The following is a 26,369-nucleotide window of genomic DNA, read 5'->3' on the forward strand; positions in this document are numbered from 1 at the left end:
TGAATATAAAAATATTAAATATTATATAATATCTAATAGGTGAAATTTAAGTACAGGGTGAGTATCATTTATCTGAAATGCTTGGGAAGTATTGGGGGGCGGCTGGGGAATGTAGCTCAGCAAGTGCAAGTTCCTGAGTTCAGTTGCTGGGACAGGGGGTAACAGCAGTGGGACTAAACCAAGAAGTATCTGTGATTTTTTAGGTTTGGAACATTTACATATAATGAAATATTTTGGGTATGGAGCCCAGGTATAAACAGAAAATTCATTTATATTTCATATATGTCTTAAAAAAACATGTAGCCCAAAGACAATTTTATACAGGATTTGTAGTGTGCCTGCATGTGAACTGTGACTCCTCAAATGAGATCAGATATGTAATTTCCCACTTGTGGTATCATCTCAAAAGGTTCAGGATTTGAAACTTTTTTTTTTCCTTAGTACTGGGGATCAAACTTAGGACTTGTGCTTATCAGGCAGGCGTGGTGTCACTGAACTACATCCCTGGCCCCAGAATTTGAAACATTCCGACTTCTAGATTAGGGATCCTCAGTCTCTACTGGGTTTTCTTGAAGTCCTAATAGAGAAAAAGTCTAAGGAGATTAAGGTGCTATATAAATATTTTATGCTGGTATATTATATATGTTGATACTCAATCATTTAATCAAGTAAGTGTCTTGTTTTATCCAGAAATACAATAAAAATTCAGGAAGAAATACTTACCAAAGAAAGGCACACATGGTGGATTAATAGACCTGAGTTTTGCCAAGTATTTCTTATAGTGATCTTCACTCAATTCATGAGCTTCCTCTAAAATTTTCTTTTGGCGACTGGGTATTTGCTATAAGGAAAAAAAAATTTAGGAAGCCTAAACTTATAAAAAGAGTCACAGGCTAGGTACAGTGGCACACACCTATAATCCCAGCTACTCAGCAAGAGACAGGAGGATTGCAAGTTTAAGGCCAGCCTGGGCAACTTAGTAAGACCCTGTCACAAAATTAAAAAATAAAATGCTCAGTGTTCCCTGGGCTTAGTCCCCAGTATGGTAGGAAAGAGGACTCACAGATCTTGCCAAAAGATGCCAGTCTAAAATAAGGCCCAAACACAATAGTACCAGTCTTATTCCAAGCACGTAATGTGTCACAGTAACCATCTTTGGAGACTCTAATCCCAAGTTAAGTGTGTGTGGTACAGATTATCTTGCAACTCCTCACACGGTTATGTGAGCATCTAAGTACAAAATACCACAAATTAAGTGTTAAATGATTTTTCTTTTTTTCTTCTACAGAGACAGGATCCATGAGAACACTTTAATGAGGTTACCATTTTCTTTTCTCTGAGCTAAACTCCCAGACTCAAGGATGCCTAATTTTAGAAAGAACAACCAATTTATTACAAAACTCAAAACTTAGATAGCCAATCTTTTAACTTGCTACTGAAAAGACAGACGGGGCCTTTAAAAACCAAAGATCACAATTGTTAAAAGTCCTGATATTTATAATAGACATTGGAAGTTCATTTTAAGAACACATGTGGGCCAGGGATTTAGCTCAGTGGTTCTGCTGCCTGCCTCACAAGCGCAAGGTCCCGAATTTGATCCCCAGTACCAAAACAAAAAAGGAACACATGCACAGACCTACCTCAAATGTATGGTCTAGTCTGTAAACAGGTGATGAGTTCATAGCACTGACAACCTCCAGGACACCATTGAAGTTGTTCAACTCTTGAAAGACTTGTAGGATCTCGATTATTCGACTCACCACAGCTACTCTTTCTTCTAAATTTTCAGTTTCTACAATACACCTGGGAATAAAAAACAAAAGAATTAAAAATTTTGACATTTTTCCAATAAAGATATGGTTCAAAAAATTTATTAAATTCAGTAATCTAGAGTGGAGGGCGAATGGCTACAGTGCGATGCTAAAGAAGACATATTCAGGGTGGGGGAAGCCTAAAAAGCAAGCTGTCCTCGTCAGGAGCAGGTTAGACGGCTACATCAACCAGCTTCCCTGACTGTATTGGGTGCTTCGTCCATCAGGATTACAAGTAGCTGATGAAACTAGTATCTTGTTCAATGCATGTAAGTTTTTGTCATTCAAATGTATTCTAGAGGAAGTTAGGTTAAAATTTGAGAATTCTGTTGCCTATTCTTTGTTGAATTCCAAGATTTCAGTGATTAATGCTTAATTTCTTTCTTTGATATATAGAAATAATTGATTACATTTCTTCAGGCAGATCTTTAGGCAAGTATCGTTATGTCAAAAAGTCAAACCAGGCACATGGCGCACACCTGTAATCCCAGCACTCGGGAGGCTGAGGCGGGAGGATCGCTGTGAGTTCGAGACCAGCCTGGGCTACATAGTGAGTTCCAGGTCAGGTCAGTCTCAACTACATAGTGAGACCCTGTCTCAAAAAACAAACAAACAAACAAAAAAAATCAATTATTTTACCCCGGAACTAAATATTACTTAAGAAAAATGAATGGAAAACAATAAAAACCAAAGCACTTTACATTTACATACTAAGAATCTGTGGATAGTGTACCTCTATGACATAAAATATTATACATTTATTATATATGTAATATCTATAATGTATATGAAATTCAGCAAATAGCTAAAAAGTAGTGCTATTTTCAATAAAAAAGAAAATTAGTATTTATTGTCTGTAGTATGAACAAATTTTAAATTTATTAATCACTTGCAAATAAAAATATTATAAACTTAGTTTTCAATAAAATATTTAAAACAAATTTTTTTTACTGTACCAGGGATCGAACTCAGGACCTTGTGCTTGCGAGGCAGGCGGTGGAACCACTGAGCTAAATCCCTGGCCCGTTATTTTTTTTTGAGGGCTGGGAATTTAGTTTAGTGGTTCCGTTGCCTTCTTCACAAGTACAAGGTCCTGAGTTTGATCCCTGGTTCAAAGCAAACAAACAAAACAATTTTTTTTTGAAACAGGGTCTTGCTATGTAGTTCAGGCTGGCCTTCAACTCAGTATGTAGCCCAGGGTAGCTTCCACCTCATAGTGATCCTCCTGCCTCAGCCTCCTGAGTGCTGGCATTATACGCATGCTCTACCACATCTGGCTAGTTTTCAATAATATAATATTAATAGTTTATAACCTAAAAAGTTTGAATCCATAAATGGAAAAGCTAAACATAAATCGATGTTAGACATTTTAAAAAATGTAAAGTTGTAGCCTGGTGCGATGGCATACATCTGTAATTCTAGGTACCTGAGTGACCGAGGCAGGAGGATCACAAGTTCGAGGCTAGATTGGGCAACACAGTGAGATCTTGTCACAAAATAAAATTTTAAAAAGGACTGGGGATTTAAAAAACTGCAAGTTACATTATTCTCTGATAAGGGAGATTTAACACTGAGAAAAAAAATTCTATATGAATCTATTAAAATAAACTTGGTTGGCTGGAGATTTAGCCCAGTGGTTCTGGCGACTGTCTCACAAGTGCAAGGACCCGAGTTCAATCTCAGGTACCAAAAAAAAACCAAAAATAAAAACAAAACAAAAAAAAACAAACCAAAACAAAAACTTGGTTTATTATCATGTTAAACAACATGTTTACATGTTTAAAGTCTGAGCTACATCTCTATCATATTCTGGCTAACTAGTTATCTAGACAATTAAAAGTATAACATAATTTACATTTTTTGCGTAACAATTTCAGTTGTTATTAACTAGGTATAGAAATTAAGACTGCATGTAGAATATCTGATTCTAATTTTAATACATATCCATGCTTGAGAATCACTGTGGCAAATAACAAGAATCTTATACTGAAAAGGCAAGAAGTAGCCTTCAGCTAAATAGCCTACTAAAAAACAGTACAGAAATTACTTTTTAAAGGCATGTTACATTTGATCACACAAACACAAGAAGTCCTAACTTACAATAACCTGGAAAGCTTTTTAGGGAACTGCATTCAGGTCTTTATCCATCCTTTCCCTATGCCACTGGCTGTTGCTCTGATAATCCCAATATGATCTGTGGAAATCTCCTATCAACTTTATAAAATATTACTCAAATAACCATAATGTTTTTTTTAAAAAAAAAAAAAAAAAAAAAAAAAAAAAAAAAAAGATAGCCAATACACAAAGTTTAATCACTGGTCCTCAATTTATAAAATTGAACTCTGGACTTCTGGCCTAATAAATAGTGTAAAGAGCTTCTCTGAGCTCCTCTAGCAAAACTCGTGAAATTATTACAACAGAAGAAAACAGAAATTCCCTGAACTCGCCAACACTTAAAGTCTCTGGAAATGGACCTAAGAGAAAATGGCAAATGAAGAAACACCTATTCACAGATTGTCTACAAAAATTTGGAAAGGGAAATGAGAGTCTGTTATATTTTAACTAAGACTGCTGCTCTCTCCTTTGTTTTGGAGCATTCGCTCCAGTGTAGCCAAAAACACCTAGCTTTCCTCTCTGGAGAGGCAGGACTTCAGCATTTCTCATCCTCCCTAAAGTTATCTGTTGCAAAAACTCAAGCCTTCGTGAGTGCAGGTGAGAAGTGGGTAATGCCCTTCTTTTACCCAACTCTTCACCTGGTGTTGAGAAGCCTAGGAAAACAGACCTTTGTCTGGTTCCTAAGACAGTGGTTCCTTGTTACAAGACGCAAATGAGAGAACTTGAGGCTACAGTACCATCCACTGTACCCCAACCACCTCTTTTAGCCACCAGTCAAGCACTAATGCCTTAGAGCAGGAATGTCATTTAGACGGAAGCTTGTCCTCATCCCTTGTCCCTAAGATAGCGCCTAATCTCTTCATATTTGTAACTAAGCGTGGAAAGTTTAGTTTTTTGTTTAGTTTAGTTTTGTTTTGTTTTGAGACAGGGTCTCACTATGTAGTTCAGACTGACCTGGAACTCACTGTGTAGCCCAAGCTGGTCTTGAACTCACAGCTGTCCTCCTGCCTGAGCCTCCCGAGTGCTGGGATTACAGGCGTGCGCAACCACGCCTGGCTGGAAAGTTTAAACCTAAAGGTACTCTCAAGAATGCAAAGGTTGTGGTGAAAGGCAGCTGATAGAAGATTGTGTGTGTGTGTGTGTGTGTGTGTGTGAGAGAGAGAGAGAGAGAGAGAGAGAGAGAGAGAGAGAGAGAGAGAGGAGAGAGACACAGAATGGGCTTCAGTAAAATAATCCAGGTAGTCACTGATAAAACAAACAAGCAGATAGCAGTATCACCCCTGGAAGGTAGGCAACAGTACTTAGAGGTGTAACAATTATCATTTAAAATTTCAAATTTCCAACAAATAATTATGAAGCACACAAAGAAACAGAAAAGTAAGTTGCATACACTTGATTAACAGCAGGGAACAGAAACATACTATGAGAGCAGTCAGACGTCAGATCTAAGAGATTTCAAAGTAGCCATTAAGAATATGTTTATAGGGCTGGGGATTCAGCTCAGTGGTTCCGCTGCCTGCCTCGCTGGCACAAGGTCCTGAGTTTGATATCTGGTACCAAAACAAGAACTAAAGGACAGCATGATATAGAAGTAAAGGAAGAATGATAAGGTTCATTAAGAGAATATCACTAGAGATATTAAGTGTTTTCAAAAAAGAAGCAAATAAATTGTGGAGCTGACAAGAAAAACTGGAGGGGCTCAATAGTAGAGTTTAACTGATCAAGGAAAAGACAGAACTATGGCTCAAAGGGCCGGGGATTTAGCTCAGTGGTTCTGGCACCTTGCAAGCGCAAGGACCCGGGTTCAATCCCCGGTACCAAATATAAATAAATAAATAAAGAATTATGGCTCAAAACAATGAAGGTGAGGGCCAGGGATTTAGCTCAGTGGTTCTGGTGCCTGCTTCATAAGCACAAGGACAAGAGTTCGATCCCCGGTACCAAAAAAAAAAAAAAAAAAAAAAAAAAGAAGGTGAAATAAGGATCTCCTCAGATATATAAAAACTGAGAGAACTCTTTGCTAGCTGACCCATAGCACAAGAAACACTAAAGGAGGTTCTCTCAGGCTGAAAGCAAGGGATCCTAGATGGTAATTTGAATCTACCCAAAGAGCACCATAAAGATAATTATAAAAGACACAGTAAATGCAATTTTTTCTTGTTTCTTCTTTTACCTGATGTGAAAAGCAACTTATAAAATGTGTTTGAATATACTGTTGGGCTTATGACAGAAATATATGTGTAATGTATTGCCAGTAAAAGCACAAAGGAAGCAGGTGAATGGATTTAGAGAATGACAGAAAATGGCAAAGTAACAAATTATAACAGTGTATTGTTGGATTTGCATCACTAATTAAGATGTAATGTATATTACAATATCACAAAAAGGTATAGACCTATACAGGAGTAACACTTCTGTAACTGGGATTAAGCTACTACAAATCTGAAGTTGATTATACTAAGTTAAGATGTATATTATAAACCTAAAAGTTCCCTCAAAAATATAATGAAAAAGCCGGGCGTGGTGGTGCATGACTGTAATCCCAGCACTCAGGAGGCTGAGGCAGGAGGATCACTGTGAGTTCGAGACCAGCCTGGGCTACAGAGTTAGTTCCAGGTAAGTCTCAACTACATAGTGAGACCCTGTCTAAAAAAAAAAAAAAAAAAAAAAAAAAAAAAAAAAAAAAAATTAGTGAAATTAAAATGCTACATTAGAAAAATACTCAAAAAGAGGAACAAAAAGACATGTGACACATTGAAATAAAATTGCACGGAAATTCATGACATAGCTGACTACTAAATGTCAAGATTACTCACTTCTCAAACCACAGAGTGAGATTAGTGGTATGTCGGATCATTTTCAGAAGATTGGGTGAATTAATTTCTTTGTCTTCTTTTGTCCACACGCTTCCAACTAACTCTGATGGCTGCACAGCTCTGAAACCAATACAAAATTTTACATACTTTTCCCTCTGATATACTTTTTTATTAAGTAAATGAGATAAATAAAAACTAAACTCCTAGCATTATAAACTTTCCTTTTCAACAACAGCATTTATGAAAAAAAGGTATACCCAGAATTATAGGGGCCGGAGATTTAGCACAGTGGCACAGCCTGCCTCGCAAGCACAAGGTCCTGAGTTAGATCCCTTTGCTACCCCCCCACCAAAATTATAACTATGCATTTTCTCTACAGATTTAAGAATATATCTCTGTATCTCTATGGATATACTTGTGTACATTTATTATTGCTTTACAGTAGCATTTTGCTTTAGGCAAGGTTAAGATTTCTGCATAATACCTTTTCTAGTATAAATAATATTTAATAAGTTCAGGTGACAGAATAGGTATTTAAATAATATCTAACAGACCAAAGAGGGTAATCACTAAAATTCTTAAGCCACTCCCCCTTTCAATCAAACAGAGGGGAGGAAAAAAACTACTATAGAAGAGTCGTAGGAAATACACTATAATTTTGGGAATATGATCATCTTTGGTGGAAGATCTGTAAATTCAGCTCCTCTCATTTAGTTAACTGAAAATAAATAACTTGGATATTCTAAATAGAATTTAAAACCAGATGCTTTTTGAGACAGTAGTTATAACAATATAGAATAATAAATTAAAAAGGACTATAACTAACGTGTTATGACCGAAGTTTACCATAGCAATAGGTAAGAATTATCGAGCTTTTACTTTGTGCCAGGCAATGTATTAAGCACAGCACATAAGACTATTTTAAGCATCACAACAGCCCCGGTGTAGGTGCTGTCTTGGGCATCATTCTATTCTTGAAGAAATTAAGAAGCAGAAAGATAAAAGTTACATGAGGGGGTTAAAGTTGCCCCAAAATACCAAGCCAGCAATCGACAAAGTCAGAATTTGAACCTAGCTTCTCTAATGAAGGGTGACTGAAAAAAGAGAGATGGTATAAATTCAAACAGAGCAAGGGAAACCAAGGCAGTAAAAGAGCCAGAACTTCCTGCCAATCTTATTATTACTAAATATTTTATGTATGATCTCATTTATATCTTATGGTAACCCTGTACATCAAAAGTGGGAATTAATTTTAAAAAACTCTTTTGAAATGATTTTTCAGCTTGCATGTCAAATTACATACCGGTACAGATCTGATTCAAGTAAAGTGAGTTGTCGAGCAATTTCTATTGGGTGTAAGGTGAGCAGGTCAAAAGTCTCTGTATGTCCAGGTCTACTTATATGCCACTCAACTGTGGGAGGTGAACTCTGAAATGTAATGTTATGACCTGGTCCATTGTCTCTGGCAATTTTTTTCCTCTGGATTATCTTAGTGATGGATTCAACCCATTTTTTCATTGCTTTACCTGAAATACATTGTATTTTAAAATAAAATTTAAATACCCTTTATTTAATATTTTATATGGTTTAAAAATCACAGATGCTGGTCTATACCTTTGCTATAAAAAGTTCAAATGATCAAAATAAAAACTGTTATGTTCCCCTTTCCCATTTCCAAGTCTCCCACCTTAATCTAACTCTTCTTCACATGGTAACCACAGTTAAGAGTTTGGTATGTATTCTTCCAGATCCTTTCTCAGTAAAATTAGAAAGTAACTTGTAGAGATTTTTCACCTAAATTGTCCTGAATTTTAGTTCAAAATATTATTTTAAAAACCTCTCCCCAAAGGTGTACTTTACACAAATTACAAGCTTGATAAAGATAAGATTATACATATTCACTATTAATCTAATCAACACTGACTTTTATGAACCAGTCAGTGTCAGAGGCCCAGTTCCTCATGCTAGCGTGAGGTTTGATGTGGCTGGTACATACTGTAAAGCACAGTATTAACTCTTTATTCTCTGGGGTTAGTGTATACAATGGAAATAAAAGAACATTCATCTAGGACATCCTCAGAGCCACGCAGTCATAGCTTTTTTGGAGACAGTTATATTGCTATGTAGTCAGTCTGGCCTTGAACTCATTATGTAGTCCAGGCTGGCCTCCAATTCCAGGCTTCCTCCTGCCTCCTGAGTGCTGGGATTATAGGCGTGTACCATCAGACCCAGCCAGAAGTTTTAACACTAGAAGAGAAACCTTGGAGATCTATATAACCACAGTGGTTACTGCACTACTCATCTACATGTACTTTCAGATCAGTAACTCAGTTTAAATTGAGACCTTTTCTAACCAATTCTGAAATGATCACTAAACTAATTCACTCAATGAGAATACACTGAAATCCCAAGATAATTTTTGTAGGTCTAAATGTTATTTTGATGAAAGTTTTTAACTTTTTAAGTTGGTTATGCTGTCATTCTTATACACATTTCTTGACAACACTGAACAATAATGACATTAATCAACAATCGACATACAGTTTTTTTATTACACATGAAATTAGATATTTAGGAAAGAACATACCTCTTACTGTTCCAATAAATTCCTCCATTCGTTGCAAAAGATCGGCATCTCTTTCAAAATCATAAAAGTGGTGTTCTACCCAGTGCCGACATACATTTAATACTCTATGGCATTAAAACAACTGAATTACTTGGGAATTCAAACATAAATGTCACAATGAATAGTACACATGAAAACAAAGTACAATAACTCCTACCAAATTAAATAATTTTATTAGTGGCTAACATTTTCAAATTCTGTGTTAAGACTTATAATTTCTGATAACCGCTCTTACTTAATTCACTCATTTTACTTGTTACCTACTCCTTGCTTGGGAAAGATCCTTGTATACTTCAACTTTCAAAACAGAAGTCTAATAAGATTTGTTTAGTCATTGAATGCCTACCGCAGTTGTACAGGCTGTATATATTCTTTTCTAAATCTCTTCAATTCTGCACTCAAGGGTTGATCTCCATTCTCTATAGCTATGCGATCAGCTTCTGTTGGCTCAGGCTCTGGAATTTCAAACCTGACATAAAACAAAAAAATTTATGAACATATTAATTATATCAAATTACACAAAAAAAATCCACAAACCTTTTCACTAAAAAAAAAAAAAATCAAGAAAATACTGTAAAAAAAATTACTGAAGATATTACAGATTAGTAAAAAACAGTGAAGCTTCTATAATGTAAAGGCTGATGATAATATTTTTATAAAGATGTTAATACTGGCCCGTATAGGTAAAAAAAAATAACTAAATACACAATAAAAGATGTAAAATCTAAAAATAAATATGAGTACATAGTTATGGGCTGATGCTCATGTAGGGGTTTCTAGAATTACTCTAAACTGGCTGACATAAAGTTGATTGCTGCTTGTCTGTGTAGATGGAACACTTTGCTTGATGACAGTATCTGTTCGCTGACAAGCTCCATTTGCTCAGTATGTGGGGTATTTGAAGACTTTTGTTAAGAACATCTAAGTCATCAAAAATATAATTTCCAAAGTATAAATTACACATTTCTATGTAATTCTTTAACTTGATTAATTCTGTAAATTTTAAGTTTTAGACACTAAGTTTCTGTGTAAAATAAAGAACACTTATTTCTGTATTTAAATAATCAAAACTACATGCTTTTAGAAAATAAATGGTATTTTAAAATTTAAAAAGGGCTCATGTACTACAACTTAAGCTCATCTAAAACATTTTCGAGAAATGTATGAGATCTTTACTCAATTTCTTTTAAAAAATAAACAATTTAAACATTTAAAAATTGACAGACCTTTCTATTATAAGACTCAGTAGTTCTTGAGGTTTGCAAAACGATCTGTACGTTGTAAGAAATGTCCGAACAAAATTGGGATCTGAGAAGAAAAGGAACAATATCTTATCATGAAAGACTTTGATTCAGATTGATTAAAACTATTATTTACATTTTCAAGAGATCAAGTGGTCAATTTTAAGTGTCCAAAAGTGTGGAATTCTTTGGCCTTTGTAATGTACTGCTAGCTTTAGTGCTTCCTAAATCACTGGTAAAAATACTGATGTTAAATTTTATATCAACTTATTTTCTTGTCTTCTGCGTACTCTGACCAGCTGATCTTTTTTTTTAAGTTTATTTATTGCAGTGCTGGAGATCAAACCTAGGGCCCTCTGAATGCTTGACAAGCTCCTCACTGAGCTGCATCCCCAGCACTGACTGGCTGGTCTTAAACTCATCATTTGGTCACAAGAATACATAAGGAAGAAAAGTAAAGCCAGAGCACTGAGCCCAGACCCTAACAGGGTCTGACAGGACCAGCTGGTTTATTTCCTTAAAGAGAAATGCAGCAGCAGTCATCTGTTCATTTCCTGAAATTCACACTACTTTATATATAAAATCAGTTATCTAGATTTCCTGAAAACATGTTAATGGAGCACATACTAAGTAGATTAAATACTGTTTCTTGCTGGGCGTGGTGGCACACACCTGTAACTACAGCACGGTAGGAGAACTGCCTCCAGCTTAAAACCAGCCTGGGCTACACAGTGAGTTCAAGACCAGCTTGAACTACATAGCAAGGCTCTGTCCCAAAATAAACAAATAAATAGCTTTCAAATACCTACAAGCTCTTCAAACTATTAAATATATTAGAACTGTACAAATTATTGCTTTGGTCCTATTGACAATTCCGTTTATTTCAAATAGTTACAAAGAGTTTAGTCGTAAGAGCATAAGTTGCCAACCACTCTGTCACGGGACCTACTTTTCATTCACATTCCTACCAAGTAAGAGACAGAATAAGCACTTTCTCGGGCCTCACCTACTTCTCTTTCTCTGATCCTACTCTCCAAGTTGTGGAGAAAGCGGTTGTTAGCAGCACAAGAGACCTGGGCTATCCTCTTGTGCCTAAATGATCAGTAAGACACTTTCCCACACTGGAAAAAGAAAACCTCTTCTATAATTCAAATATCTTCAACATCTTCATTTAGTTTTAAAACTTTTTAATTTAAAAAAGAGGAAAGTTCATTGATTCACTTGATTGAGAACATTCTCCTATTTACATTATGGACTAATAAACTCTAATGATAAGTTCACCGAGGATAAAAAAAATAGCTCTGTTGTTACACACTGTGAAGCAAAGCTTTCTAAGTGCATTCCCTACTAGCATGGAATTTAGTAAAATTAGAATGTATTTGGAAATTTTCTTTCATTTATTTATTTACTTACTGATACTGGAGACTGGATCCAGGGCCTGTGGCTTGCCAGGCAACTGCTCTGCCACTGAGCTATGTTCCTTATTTTATTTTGAGACAGGATCTCATTAAATTGCCCAGGCTGGCTTGGTATTTGTAGTCCTGCCTAAGTCTCCTCAGTAGTTCTGATTATAAGGTGTGTGCCACTGCACCCCAATGAAAATTTTGATTTATCTTAAGAGCCACTCTAAATTTAGTCTTAAAATAAAATTTTATAATTAACTTTTTACCCAAAAATTCATGAAATGATCATAAAACAGAAATCTATTTATGTACTGGTATTTATGTGGTCATTGAGATAATGAATTGATTTAAATATCAGCAACTCTGAATGTAAAATAATACCTAAGTTAAAGAAAAACTTAGGGAATAAAAATTGATTTTAACTGCTCCTTCTTCCTTTACCTTTATACCTTCTGAAGCTAGAGTGGGTTACTGATAAAAATAATTTAAATACATAAAATCTTTTAATAATTTCTTTTCTGTTGGTATTTTATTGTTTGTCTTCAGTTACAGAGATCCTCAGTTAAAGACTAATGTTTCATCCAGAAGAAAAGATTTTAAAACAGAAGGCTGTACAAGATTTTAAAACAGATATTTATCGATTTCATCACAATCTTCCCTTTCAAGAATCTTCTTCCTGTTCTACAAATCTGTTTGTAAGGTGAGGCGTTCAAACCAGCATGTGTTTAGGAAGTGACTGCAGTAGCCACCACAGAGCTGCTGAGCTGTCACTGTTGGAGATCCCACACCCTCAGTTCGATGTCTCTGGTAGCCCCTGAGTTATGTTCCAAATTTTTGTTTTGTTTTGTTTTTTTTGAGACAGGGTCTCACTATGTAGTTGAGACTGACGTGGAACTCACTATGTAGCCCAGGCTGGTCTCGAACTCACAGAGATCCTCCTGCCTCAGCCTCTCAAGTGCTGGGATTACAGGCGTGCGCCACCACGCCCGGCTTCCTCTGCCCTTTTTTAACGAAAAAAGTATTTCAGTCTAACAACCTAAAGTCAACATCCAGATCACTGTCTTCTTAAATGTCACCCAGGGTCAGGCTAACAAATTATGCAATAACAAAGGAACTTTTAAATTGAAAGCAGAAGAAAAGTAAACCCTAAGTAAATTGAAGTATGTTTTTAAGAAAAGTATGGTTATTTATTTTAAAGGCACACTATTTTAAAACCACTTTTCATCTTAAGCCATTTTAGTGCTTTCATAACTGATGATAATATTGGTAGTTATGCCATGCCTCAGGGCCACACCAGTCAAGTGGGATCTTATCAACTCCTGACAGCTGTTACATAACGTTCTCCAAAGAGCTTTCACCTCCTTTATTCCATATGATTTCTGTGAGGTAGGGCTGGGGATTTGGCTCAATGGTTCTGCCACCTGCCTCACAAGTACAAAGGCCCAAGTTTGATCCCTGGGACCAAAAAAAAAAAAGAGATTTCTGTGAGGTGAGCAGGTGAGAGATGGAAGGGAGACTTATCTAAGGGCACAGCAGAGCGGCAGAACTGGAACCAGAACTTGGGTCATGTGATTCCCATTTGGTGCTCTCTTCTACCATGTCATATAACCTCCCTCATTTAAGGATTCCTTAGTTTCTCCACCTGTGAGATCTAAATATACTTTCATCCATGGGTTATGTAATCACTATAAATTTGTGTAAATGATTTAGAATGGAGTTTAGCTACTAATGTTGGTTAAAAGCACCAGAAGTCAGTGAATAAAGAGCCATCTAATTGTGACTCTGTAACTCCTGGGAAGCCCTCTTCCAGATTTTGGAGGCAGTAGTGCACTTCCTGTACACTGCAGAAGAGGAGCTGGAGCTGGCAGTGCAGTAAATACTCCCACAGTCAGCACTGTCGTGGTATGTTCTAAAGTGGCCCAAGTTTGTTTTTAGCTTGACTGGAAGAGCTCTCTTGCCAAAAAGAAAAAACCAGCATAAACCAAAAATAAACTTTAAAAATTGGCAAAAGTTTATATAAGTCAAAAAAATATTTAAAGGCTTCTTATATTCTCAGGCTTGTGTTAATTTTTATAGACTCTAGTTTAGAGAATGAAAAATTGTTAATAAAAAATCTATATTGAAGATGTATCTATATTTTACATTTTATACAGAAAAGCATACAAAATCCCAGAAGCTATTTTTATTTCTATGGCATTGATTTCTCTGTCAGTGCCTATACCATATTCATGCCACATTAACCATTGCACATTTTTATCCCCCTGATGAATAACAGGTTAAGTTAATTTGTTATTTTTAAAACACCTATCCATAAGGACAGGTTATATAACTGGTAGAAAACCAAAGACCTCCTTCCATTTATCAGGCAATGTCAAAAGCTAAGACACACTGCTAGTTGGTTGTCGCGCAGCAGTTATCTATCTGTGTCCTAAATGATGTTTCAGAGACAGATGGAAGGCAAACATACAAATTCAAACAGCCAGGTTGGGTTTGGCTTTAAAACATAAGCATGAATAAATATTCACAGAGAAGTCAAAACGGAGCGTATTTTGACATGCTCCTTCTCTTTATGTATGTCACTTGCTTGTGGAAGTCCTTCCACAAACTTCTTCCTTGACCATGGATTTCAACATGAGCAACAACAAAATCTGTGCATTAAAAAAAAAATCTATTATCTAGGTAACATTACTCTTCTACTTGACCCTTAACCCTGCTTTATGATTTCCACCATGTTCACTAGTTTCTCTCCTTCTTCCTCTTCATTACCACCTCTCTATACAACTACCTGCCAACAAAACCACGACGTCCCTGGTCTAGGTCCACCTTACTTCAAACATAAGCTATAGTCATTATTTGCTGCTGGCCTCCCTGCTGTCTCTGTCTCCCTCACTATAAAATCATTCTTCATGATGTTACTGCAAATTGTTCAAGATCCTATGAACTCAGAGAATACCTACATTAGTGTTCACAAAATAGTATATTAGATTCAAGGTGATAAATCCAATTTTTCTTCTTGGGTGTTTTCTGATTGACTCTGACATTTTATTTGGCAAGGTCAATGTAATTTATGAAATACTACATTAAGAAGCTATTTATGTGTGAATACCCTTCCCCCACTCATCACAGCAAAACACTGTTAATCAGGATATCTGTTCATGTGACAATACTCCCTTTAATACAGCCATTTAAAAGCTACAAGAAACAATAAGTTCCTCGGCAAGGATTTATAAACAATCACTCTTGAATTCCTTAAAAAAGGAAACAGACGCTATGCTGACGCACAAATGCTTAAAAAAAATCAGAGTTTAAAAATAGAAAAGCCCTTCCCTATAGATCAAAAATTGCTCAGAAGATTTTAAAAGTTAAAATATCCAAACCAAGTTTAGACACAAACACACAAACTCAAAAGAAATCTATTGCAGATATTTGAGCATTGTATATATGAATGCATAAAATAGCAATAAAGAAAAACGTCTTCAGTTTTTTCAATTCCATTTTCTACAAAAAAGTTCATCATGCAAGGAAACACCCTTTTCCCATATTTCAATATAAAAAGCTTTTATTTTCCATACACTGTCACTTCTCATCACCATATCACGTCAGGATCCTTACCTCAGAGTCATCTCTACCCACCATCTCTCTACCCGCGTGTCAATAGTTTCTATTTTACTGCCTACAGCAGCTCATTGGTTTGTGTTTGTTTACTCTAGGTTAGGAAATAATCTCTTCATATCACTGCCACATTTAGAAGGATGCACCCAGCTGGGCAATCCGCCCCCCAGCTTTTGGGATAAATCTCAAGATGTATTCAGTTTAATGACTCTATGTCCAGAAACAAACAGAGACTCAAGCTATAATTTAGATTCCACATGACATCTTTTGTTGAGGTTTTTTAATACAAGTTATTCACTTTCTAATTTACCTAAATTTAATTTTTTTCTAGAAAGTGTTCCTTTTAAAGAATAGGCTACACCAACAAAAAATGACTGTGAGTTTTGTCTGAAAAATGAAATGATGAACAAGATCTAACCATACACTAAAATCTATGCAGAACAATGGTAGTTTATCTATAGTCAGAACTCACCTATTAACTATTTTAATAAGAAAAAAAATTACTGACTGTATCTCCATAACAGACCTGTCTGCCCAGAAATGAACATTTACATTATTAGCAACTCAAACCAAGCAATCCTTTTTATTTCTCTTATTCAGCACATAATTTAGTAAAAAATTATACCAATCTAGTAATGAAAAATTCACCTTGAATGAGTCACCTTGTAACATGGTATAAAGTATACTCTGTTGAGTCAAGAGACCTAAATTCGGGCTGGGGATTTAGCTCAGTGGTTCTGCCACTTGCCTTCTTCCAAGTGCAAGGTTCTGAGTTTGACACCCCCGTACCAAAAAAAAAAGAACAACAAAAAAAAAACCACCCCAAAACAAAAACCCAAAATCAAGAAACCTCAATTCTAGACCTCTTTCTGCAATTAAATAATGATATGATTTCCAGCAATTCTCCTCACCCTCAGGGCTTTTTAGTTTTTGTCTAAAAAGTGAGGGTGCATGTGGACATCTCTCTTAGAGAGCTATAACTCCCTTTTGTAAATTACTGTTAAAATAGTTAAGGAAGAAAGTTGGCTAAAGCCAGTTAAGTCTGAATTCAGTAAGGTTAATGAAGTTTCTCTCTCTTTTTTTAATGAAACTTTTTTTTGGGGGGGTACTGGGGATCAAACTCAGGTCCCTGCGCTTGCAAGGCAGGCGGCAGAACCACTGAGCTAAATCCCCGGCCCTCTCTTGTTTTTTAATGCAATGTCTGACCAACCTATAATAATCTAAAAGATGTAAGTGGTATCTTGTTATCATTAGTTAAGTTTTTTCATGTATAATATACAATGTCTTTTTATTATTCTATATAATAAAAATGTGCAAGTTTTAGCTTTTGTTTCAGTATAAGCTACAACCTGTACTGTATGTGCTCCAATAAAAACACCTACTAAACAACTAATCAAACCAAAATCCCTTTTTTCTTTGGGGAGGCCAAAAAAAAAAAAAAAAAAAAAAAAAAAAAAAAGGGAGGAGGATGGAAAAAAAAAAAAAAAAAAAAAAAAAAAAAAAAAAAGGGTGAGGAGGAAACATCAGTAATTGTTTGTAAGACAAATGGTAACTGCTTCTGTTATCATTGTTCGGACAACTCATAGTACATTTCAGCTGGAAGGGACCTTAAAAATAATTGCTTTTTTATTTTACAATTCAGAGATGATCTATCAAAAGCACACTCTGTATTGCCAAAAATAAATTTAGTAACAGGTCTTACCATGTCGTTGAAATAAGCTAATAGTCAACTCTTAATCTATGTGTTTTGTATGCCATAAATCTTAAAAGCTGCTGGTAGATTTGTTTTAACAATAATATATTTATGATAAAACAGTTAATTAAGTTTCAATATTCTATAAAGTTCCAAAAAGGAAAAATGTCAAAAAAATTTAGCAACACCACATCTAAAACCAATACTAACATTTTAAAAGAAATTACTGGAAAGGATTTTTTAAAAAAGTAAAATAACCTCATCAATTTAAATTTATTTTCCATCAATTCAAAATTTAAAACACTTAACTTGGGGGCTGGGGATTTAGCTCAGTGGTTCCGCCGCCTGCCTTACAAGTGCAAGGTCCTGAGTTCAATCCCCGGTACCAAAAAACAACAACAATAACAAGACACTTAACCTGGGCAAAGTTCTATACATTTAGAAATTTAAGTGCTATATTAATTATAAGTAAAACCATGCAAAATATTATCTACTCAGAAGCTAAAAATGTAAAGAAAAGAAAACTGTTCAGAGGCGATTAACAGCATCTGACCTAAGTGCTGTGCTCGCGCTGTGCACATTAAAGAACAAAGGCTGCCAAGAGGACAGAGCCACTTCTGCTGTAAAGGTGCTCGCTTCAAGAATGACAGGCACAGTTCTTCAGGGAGACACTGAACGGCCGCTGTGCGACTGTGTGTCAGTAATCGTATCAGTTCTGTGAGAGGCCACTTAAAGAACATTTTTATAATTGTTTCACAAAATAACTGGATTAAAATTTTGGAATTAAAAAAAATTCCAACCCAAATACTACTTCCTGTGATAGTAAACACTAGTACTGCTTCTTGTCACTTCTACTGTGTGCGTGAGCAATGTCTGTCCATAAACACAGCTAAAATTCTAAGGATTCATTTTGTTCTAAGTAGTAAGAACCCCAGCCCTTAAAAAGTATTAAGGACAAAACAAATAGTTTTAAAACAATGTGACAAGAAAAGCAATTTGGACTTTTATTACCTTAAAAATAACTTAAGCAGTAAGGCAATAAGTATTTTGTGGCCACAATTTTAGGTAATTTACTAAAGCATTTTTATAGTTGTATTTTAGGTCATAAAGAGTAGAGAAAGTTGACGAAGATCAACTAAAAAGGGAGATCATAGTAATCACTAAAAACTGTACGTTTTAAAAAGTTTTGTATGTAAAAAATAACCTTATCTTATGCAAATATTTGGCAGCTTATTTAAATTTCCTGTGTTTTAAAGTTTTACACTTTTTGCTCAATAAAAATGTACACAGTGACTACAAAAGTTTCAAGGTGAAAAGTTATAGTGAAACTGGAATCCGTCCAGTCTTCTCTTACCCACATTCAACATGTCTCAGCTACTGCCTACGACTACCTCAGCACAGAGGAGTGAAGAACCCAGTGCGGCTGTGAAAACAGCCTGTGGGTAGGATGGCTCATACCCTGTGTCCTCACACCTGTGACTGTTGCTCAGTAGGAGGCCGAGGCAGGAGGATTCCAAGTTTGAGGGCAGCCTGAGCAACTCTGTTAAGAGCCCATCTCAAGATAAATAAAAAAACAGACTGTAGCTCAGTGGTACAGCACTGGTCTGGCCTGTAGGAAGCCCTGGGTTCAATTCCCAGCACAAAAACAAACAAACATACAAATTAATTAATTAAATAAAATAAAATAGAAAAACGTAAAAACATAGCTTATGGAAAATACCATTATTTTACTATGCAAAGGACTAGCAAAAGAACTACCTATTAAAAGTCAAATGAAAACTGCTGGCACACACCTGTAGAACCAGCACTTGGGAGGCTGAGGCAGAAGGACTGTTGGAGTTCAAGGCCAACCTGAACTACATTGTGAGACTTTGTTTCAAAAAAAAGAGAAAGAAAACTGAAACCAAAATAAAACCGAATACTGGCTTAGCAAGGAGATATAGGAATATAGTAGAATACTATAAAGTGTGATATCACTGACAAAAATATTATTTTAACTTAATTTCCCTTCTTGAACGGTGACCCAGACAGTTGTCCTTCTTGCAAAGTGCAGTTCCCATACAGTGTAAGGAGTTAGGATTGTATATTTAATAGACTCTACAGAGTAACACTGTTGGACCTTATTCATCTTTACTAAAGCAGATAAGTTAATGGCTACGTTTAAAAGTTTAACTGATGCCAGGGAGAACTGACCATTCACCTATTAGACTTTAAAAAAGGAAGAAAATTTTCCTTAAAAACACACATTTCCTAGAAATAAAAAAAGAATGTATTTAGACAAGAAATAAGAAGCTGAAGGTTACCTTTCACATTCATTTAAGGACAGCACTTGTGAATTACATTTGATTTTAAATCACTTACATGCCTTTGTAATAAAAACATTAATTGAAAATAGGTTTATATTTACAAAGAGTTTTTACATCCAGTATTTCATTCCTTCCAACAACATATTAAAGTTGCTATTTGATGTTGAAGCATTTTCTGGTTTTTGTTTTTGCTTGTTTGTTCTGGGCATTGAGCCCAGTGCCTTCATAATAAGCTATATTCCTGGCCCTTTCATTTTTTGAGACAGGGTCTCACTGAATTGCCCAGGCTGGGCTCAAACTTCCAACTCTCCTGCTTCAGCCTCCCGGAATGGTAGGATTACCGAAGCGTACTGCCATGTCCAGCTTCATGTTGACTTTTGAGATGAAAAGCTAGTGTTATGAGATAGACTAATCAAGTAAAGGCACAAAGTTCAAGTTCAGTGCTCTTTCTATCACACCACAAATTATGAAATTTTAATGATCAAATTTCCTACTATGTGAAGTTGAAGGTTGAAGAACAGATGATCACGTTACTTTACTGAAGAAATAAAATTACTTAAAAAGTAATGACTATATATGTTCCCTACCATTATATTTGATTCTTCCTATAGTAATCTTCCTGCTTGTTTGGACAAGTTTGTTTCGAAAAACTGCCCTGCCAACATGCAACTTAAGTGTCTTTTTGTTTTTATTAATACCAGGAATTGAACTCAGGACCTTTTGGTTGCCAGGCAGGTGCAGTGCCACTGAGCTACATCCCTGGCCCTAAAAGTATTTTCTTAAGGAACATCAGTTATTAAAAAGAAAATAACTACTGAAAACTGAAATGACTTCCTGGATGCTAAATTTAATACATTTAGGAATGGAAATCAAGAAATAACAATGCTGTGTGTATATATATCTTTACTACCAGCACAATTTTGCTTATGGATGAATGTTAAAATTTTTGCATTATAATCTCAATAATGTAATGAGAAGAAAAAAGAGATAAAGAAATAAAAACTTTCTAGATTCCAATGATGGTATATTACTAATTTTAAGTTTGTTTTTTTCTTTTGGGGGTGGTACTGGGGATCGAACTTGGGACCTTGCACTTGCGAGGCAGGCAGTGGAACCACTGAGCTAAATCCCCAGGCCTCTGCTGCTTTTAATTGGGTAAATTTAGCCATATGAGCTCACAGTCTTATCTGTAACTCTAACTGTAAAGTTTGAAATAATATATGTAAAGGTGGTAGAAAAGGTATAAAATTCCAAAGAAATATAAAGTGGTGGTTTTAGTTACAGAAAACTCTCATAATGTAGAGGTCTTTGGTTGCTGTTATTTTCTATTTTAGGCTCAAATGCCAAAAGGAGCAAAGACAATCAGCCTAAAGCAGGAAAAGAGAATAAATAGGCAATTTCATATTTCTTACCTGCATACATATGGTATGTTAGCCTCTCTATAAGTTTAATAACAGTTCCTGCTTTGATAATTGGAATCCCAGCCTTAGGCTGCATGTTCTCTTCAAATAGAATATTCTCTTCAGAATCGGGCTCTGCAAACCTATACACCTCAGCGCTAGGCAGCCTCATCTGCTCCTCCTTCTCTTCCTGCAGCATTGTTACATCAAGCATCCTTTCCAGTGTACTCCGGTACTGTAAAGATATCAGTGCTGCCATCCAATTGTTTTTCTCTTCAGCTGACTTGGCAGAAAATATAACACTATTTTCATCTTTTAGAATTATTTCAAAAGCATGTTTGTATTCATTGGTGTCATCTTTATCATTAATTTGTACCTTTCGCATAAAAAACTTTTCTTTAAGACGATATTCTGCATTGCTAGCACCAGGAAGTCTTGGCTGCCCATGATTTGATTTACAGCAAATCATTAAGCCATCAAAAAGAAATATGTGTCTCTCATGCTTGGCTCCTACACGTGTAAGAGTCCCCTCCATTATAAACTCATTGCAACATTGTCCAATATCTTTTCCCTCCCAACCATCAATATTCTTCTGAATCTCATTCATTTTCTTGATTGCTAGTTGTTTCCCCTTCATTTGCTGACTATAAAACCGACAGGCAGATTCGCTGGGAATAAAAGAAAAGACGTTATTAGTACACAGATGACAGAGAACCTAGAGTTCGTGTAAACAAGGAATAGGGTAAAAGTACATTTTAAAAAGTCACACTGCTAAGGTATTCACTCATTCCCCAAATATTAGTATTACACAATTCTGGAAATTAAAGCAACACACAAAATTGTTTTCAGTGCTCTAAAAACAACAATGACTACTGACAGAAATTCAACCCCATAAATTCAGCTACAGAATGATTATTTCTACCTTGGCTACTAACTATTTAGAAGGACAAATACTAAAAAGTAGCCCAATATAGTGAAAAAAAAGTAGTTTGAGATTAAAATATTTAGATGTTTAATGTTTCAAAAGACAAGACCCAGAGCTAAAAACATGTAGCACATATTATAATTAGAAAGTGGAAGCAAGGTTATCTGAATTAATGCCTCAAGTTATATAATCCCTAAAGTAAAGGACACTAATTTTACTTTGACAGAACAATGAGCTGACATAAATCTACCCGATACATTTTGCTCTATCTCTCCTTTAGCTTACCAGTTGATTCTCAGGAGGTCTTGTCTGGGAGTATGCAAGGAAAATGCACAAATATGAAAGGTTTTTCAAACAATAACAAATTCTCTTGGCTTTGATGTCACTTCCTCTGAAAGACCAAGCTTGTCACTAAAACTATTTTCTTCATTGTTTACTTGAGGAGAGAACTGGGTTCCCTGAATTTATACCACAATATGCAGAGTGAGAAGGAGGATATTTTAAAAAGTGAGAATATTCACCTCAGTCTTCGTTTTGCAAGACTTTTAGAACATATTTTTTCCATACCACTTTGAACATTAAGCAAAGCTGTTATTGCTTGTTTCAAACATTCCTTGTCTTCTTGATCTTCACTCTTTTCCTCTAACTGCTGTAAAACCAAAAGGACAAATCTGAACCAGTAAAACAGTTTTGGACACAACAATATGCCCATTTTATTTAAGTACAAAAATAAAATTCATTTAACTCTTACACCGTAATTGTAAATGTCAAAAAATTCCATTCTCTTAAAAAGTTATTTTTCTTCTCTGTGTATTACTATTTGTATTAACATGCAATCAAGTTTTCCACATTAAAAACAAAGCAAAAGCAGCAGTGCTGAAATGAAGCACATCTTGTGGCAAGCAGTACTGTGCAGTTTCTCAAGCTGCATGGTACTGAAAAGAAATGAGAGACATAAACTGTTTTATTTATCACAGGGCTTAGCAGTGGCACACAGATGAAGTTTTCAATTTTTTATGTGTGGTATTTGGTCTTAGGTTTCTGAGCTCTACATGAATTACTCTTGAAGGTTATTAGAATAGTAAGGAAGATAAATATACAGGACGATGCAATAAAATGGAAAGGAACCTCATCTTGACCCTAGGGCAGTACAAATGGCCCTACAGCGTGCACGACAGGTTCTCAGGGCTCTCACCGCCATTGCCCTAGGGCAAATTTCTTGATCTCTGAGCCTCACTTTTCTCCTCTCACATGAAGGTTAATAAAAAGCTGTGTCTATTTTGTGGGGTTGTTAGAAGTCAAAGCATTTTGTAAATGGTAAGACAACGTAAATGTAACTTGTCTTTGTCATTCCACTATTAGTATCATAGAAAACTTGGTCAGTCTCTACATGTTAGGGTATTGAGTAAAGCTATGAATGTACACATTTATGAAACTCAACTACAATTTCTATCAGTGGCAAATAGCTACATATGCCAGAAAGAAACTCTGTATTTTAAAAGTACTAAATCATTCTTAGTTACTTATTATCAATAAAATAAGGTAGCTTTAATTCAAACAAGCAATTAACAGAAGTATGAGTGACAAAGTGATAGTAGTTCCTGAAGCTCTTTCTGGCTACTAAAAAGGAAGTTAAGAAAAAAAATATTTTATCAATGGAGCTTTTATACAGCTATCTAAAAAAACCTACTTTCTATCATGAAAGAAGACACTTGAGAAATATAACCATAAAACATTCAAGGTAGGGCCAGGGATTTAGCTCAATGGTTCCGCCGCCTGCCTTGCAGGTGCAAGGTCCTGAGTGCAATCCCCAGTACCGCCCCCCAAAAGGAACATTCAAGGTAGTTACAGATATTAGTACTTTAATGATTTTGCATTCTTGCCAGGAATTCCTTAAAGATGAACACAGTCCCTTCTCCCTTTTTTGTTTCAATTGATAAAAATTAGTCACACACACAGAGACACACACACACATGCATGCACACTGTGAAAAGTAAACAGATTGCTTAATGTCTCAAAGCATTTTTATGAAAATAACAAAATATTTTAGGGCCGGGGATTTAGCTCAGCGGTTCGGTGGCCTGCCTTGCAAGCGCAAGGACCTGAGCTCAATCCCCAGTACCAAAAAAAAATTTTGTTTAATGTTCAAATATTTCAAAAGTAGTACTCTAGTGCAGTATCTAGTACTCAGCTTTTATTATCCAACTTTCTTATATTCATTATTAAAAATTTATCATACTTTGCACTACAGAGGTATTATCTATATTTTTAGAAAAATACTGTCTCAGTTGTGTCAAGTAAAAGAAAAATCTGTACATGGTAATTCCCAACTTAAAACAAGTAGTAAAGAAAGATGTTTTCCAAAAGATAAGAAAATTTTTAATCTAAGCATTAAAACAATAACTTTTACTTGTAGCACTGCTCTTCACTATGACTAGCTAAAAAGGCCTCGCCTAGCGCACATAAAGAAAGATACCAGGGTTTTAGGTAGGTGGACATAATGGTAGGCTGGATTCTGGGTAACCTCTCAAAGTTGTTTCTATCCCTACAATTTTAAACTATTTGCAAACAGTTACCATTAACATTGTCAAGTGTAAAAGGCAGCAGATAAAATGGAAAGCTGTATATGTTAAGAAAAGGCAATTTAATGGAAGCACCACTGAAGAGTGAACTATTTTATTGAGTTGAGAATTTAATCACTCAGAAGTAAAGTCTGGAGATAGTCAAAAAGACTATTAATTAGATACAAGGGAATTTTTAGTCTTGAATATTTGACATTAATAGTTTGCTATTTTGTCCCTGAATTTTTTTTTTTTTTTTTTTTTTTTTTGGTACCAGGGATAGAACTTGGGACCTTTAACTTGTAAAGCAGGCAGCAGAATCACTGAGCTAAATCCCTGCCCTTCCTTGATATTTTTTATAGTGTATTACTAATTCAGGCAAACATGTAAGTGAAAGAAAATTCTAAATAAAAATAATTATAGGGCTGGGGATTTAGCTCAGTGGTTCTTCTACCTGCCTCGCAAGTACAAGGTCCCAAGTTTGATCCCCGGTTCCAAAAGAAAGCAAAAAACAAAAAAAAAAAGAATTATAAAAGAAAAATCCATTTAGACAGGGATTTGACTAATGTATTTTGAACAATATTTTTAATATTATAAAAACTACAACCTCTAATGTATATTTCAAAACCATTAAATCTTTCTGGTAGAATTTAGATAGCCATCTAAAGTAAATTCCATTGTAATAAATGACCTTCCTTTCATGCTTTGCTTCTTTAACAACTGACTTAAACTGGACACTGGTGCAGAATAATTCATGCTAACTACCATCAAAGGGGGGCATTACTGCTACCAAAGCAAAGCAGTACCAATTAACAAGGAAAAGAAATTCAACAGGCAGCATTCTCTTTTTACCATAGTCAATACCTTGCTTTTTAGGAGTGCCTATCTAGTCACATTGTGGAATGCAGCAATTTAATTTGACAAGTAATAATTTAAATAGTTTTTTAAAAAATCAGTCCCTAAGATTATACTGCCATGTGTTAATTTGTAATTAACTTCAAAAAAATCTAAGGAATTATATTCTAAAGTACAGTGAAAACCCTTATGTGCTCTAGAGATGACAAAATGTATTATTATTATTATTATTATTATTGTTATTATTATTTTGGTTTTTGAGACAGGGTCTCACTATGTAGCCCGGGCTGGACTCGAACTCACAGCGATCCTCCTGCCTCAGCCTCCCGAATGCTGGGATTACAGGCGTGTGCCACCACGCCCAGCTGAGATGATAAAATTTAAACAGAGGGTGGGCTGGGGATTCAGCTCAGGGGCTCCAGGCCTGCCTTGCAAGTGCAAGGTCCTGAGTTTGATCCCTGGTACAAAAAAAAAAAGAAATACAGAGTGAGCTGCTATACGTGAGGTGCATATCTATAATCCCACCTACTACTTGAGAGGTTGAAGCAGGAGGATCACAAGTTTAAGGCTAGCTGGACCACCTTGGCAACCCTAGTCTCATAATACTGTAGTACAGTATGGTACAGTACAGTACAATAGGCCTGGACAGGTGGCTCAGTGGTGGAGTGGCTCTGGGTTCGTTCCCAGATTCCCAGTAGTACAAAAAAAAAAAAAAAAAAAAAAAAAAGAAAGAAAGGAAAGTAGAGGGGCAGTAGATTATACGTACAATAGGCACATGCAATAGGAAACCCTGGAAGACAGAAGGTATTAAACTTAAGGAGCTGTCAAGGGAAATGACACCCACAGTGGTACTTAGGAGAAGAATGAAACTCAAGATTATTTTAGACATAAAATTAATTGTGCTTGATGCATTTTATAGGAGTTAATTTCATCCATTAACATAGACTGGCTTTACTCTGTTTAACATATGAATTCTATGTTTCATTTCTAGAAACGAACACAACA

At 35.5% G+C, this 26,369-nt stretch overlaps 2 protein-coding genes across 5 annotated transcripts in view; one reads left to right on the forward strand and one right to left on the reverse strand.

Annotated features, from left to right (window-relative positions):
- LOC117286144 (rho guanine nucleotide exchange factor 33-like) overlaps positions 1 to 26,369 on the forward strand; it is a 103,818-nt gene that overhangs the window by 38,695 nt on the left and 38,754 nt on the right. For 2 of the 3 annotated variants that reach the window (XR_004517268.1, XR_004517273.1), the window contains exon 1: positions 12,564 to 12,712. The exons of the other annotated variant lie outside the window; for it this stretch is intronic. The gene's annotated coding sequence lies outside the window, so the exon portion shown is untranslated. Of the gene's footprint in view, positions 1 to 12,563; positions 12,713 to 26,369 lie in introns of those variants that run through there. 3 annotated transcript variants of the gene reach the window in all.
- The window catches only part of Sos1 (SOS Ras/Rac guanine nucleotide exchange factor 1), a 74,177-nt gene that overhangs the window by 22,781 nt on the left and 25,027 nt on the right, over positions 1 to 26,369 (reverse strand). For both annotated transcript variants that reach the window (XM_033763661.1, XM_033763660.1), the window contains exons 8-16: positions 22,470 to 22,597; positions 21,036 to 21,691; positions 10,595 to 10,676; positions 9,715 to 9,837; positions 9,330 to 9,433; positions 8,046 to 8,268; positions 6,743 to 6,862; positions 1,641 to 1,803; positions 724 to 841 (exon numbers count right to left, since the gene is read on the reverse strand). In XM_033763661.1, coding sequence (XP_033619552.1) covers positions 724 to 841; positions 1,641 to 1,803; positions 6,743 to 6,862; positions 8,046 to 8,268; positions 9,330 to 9,433; positions 9,715 to 9,837; positions 10,595 to 10,676; positions 21,036 to 21,691; positions 22,470 to 22,597 — 1,717 coding nt within the window. The remainder of the gene's footprint in view (positions 1 to 723; positions 842 to 1,640; positions 1,804 to 6,742; positions 6,863 to 8,045; positions 8,269 to 9,329; positions 9,434 to 9,714; positions 9,838 to 10,594; positions 10,677 to 21,035; positions 21,692 to 22,469; positions 22,598 to 26,369) is intronic.

Source organism: Fukomys damarensis, unplaced genomic scaffold (assembly GCF_012274545.1).
Source record: "Fukomys damarensis isolate Sample0158 unplaced genomic scaffold, DMR_v1.0_HiC HiC_scaffold_2, whole genome shotgun sequence".
Classification (NCBI taxonomy): Eukaryota; Metazoa; Chordata; class Mammalia; order Rodentia; family Bathyergidae; genus Fukomys; species Fukomys damarensis.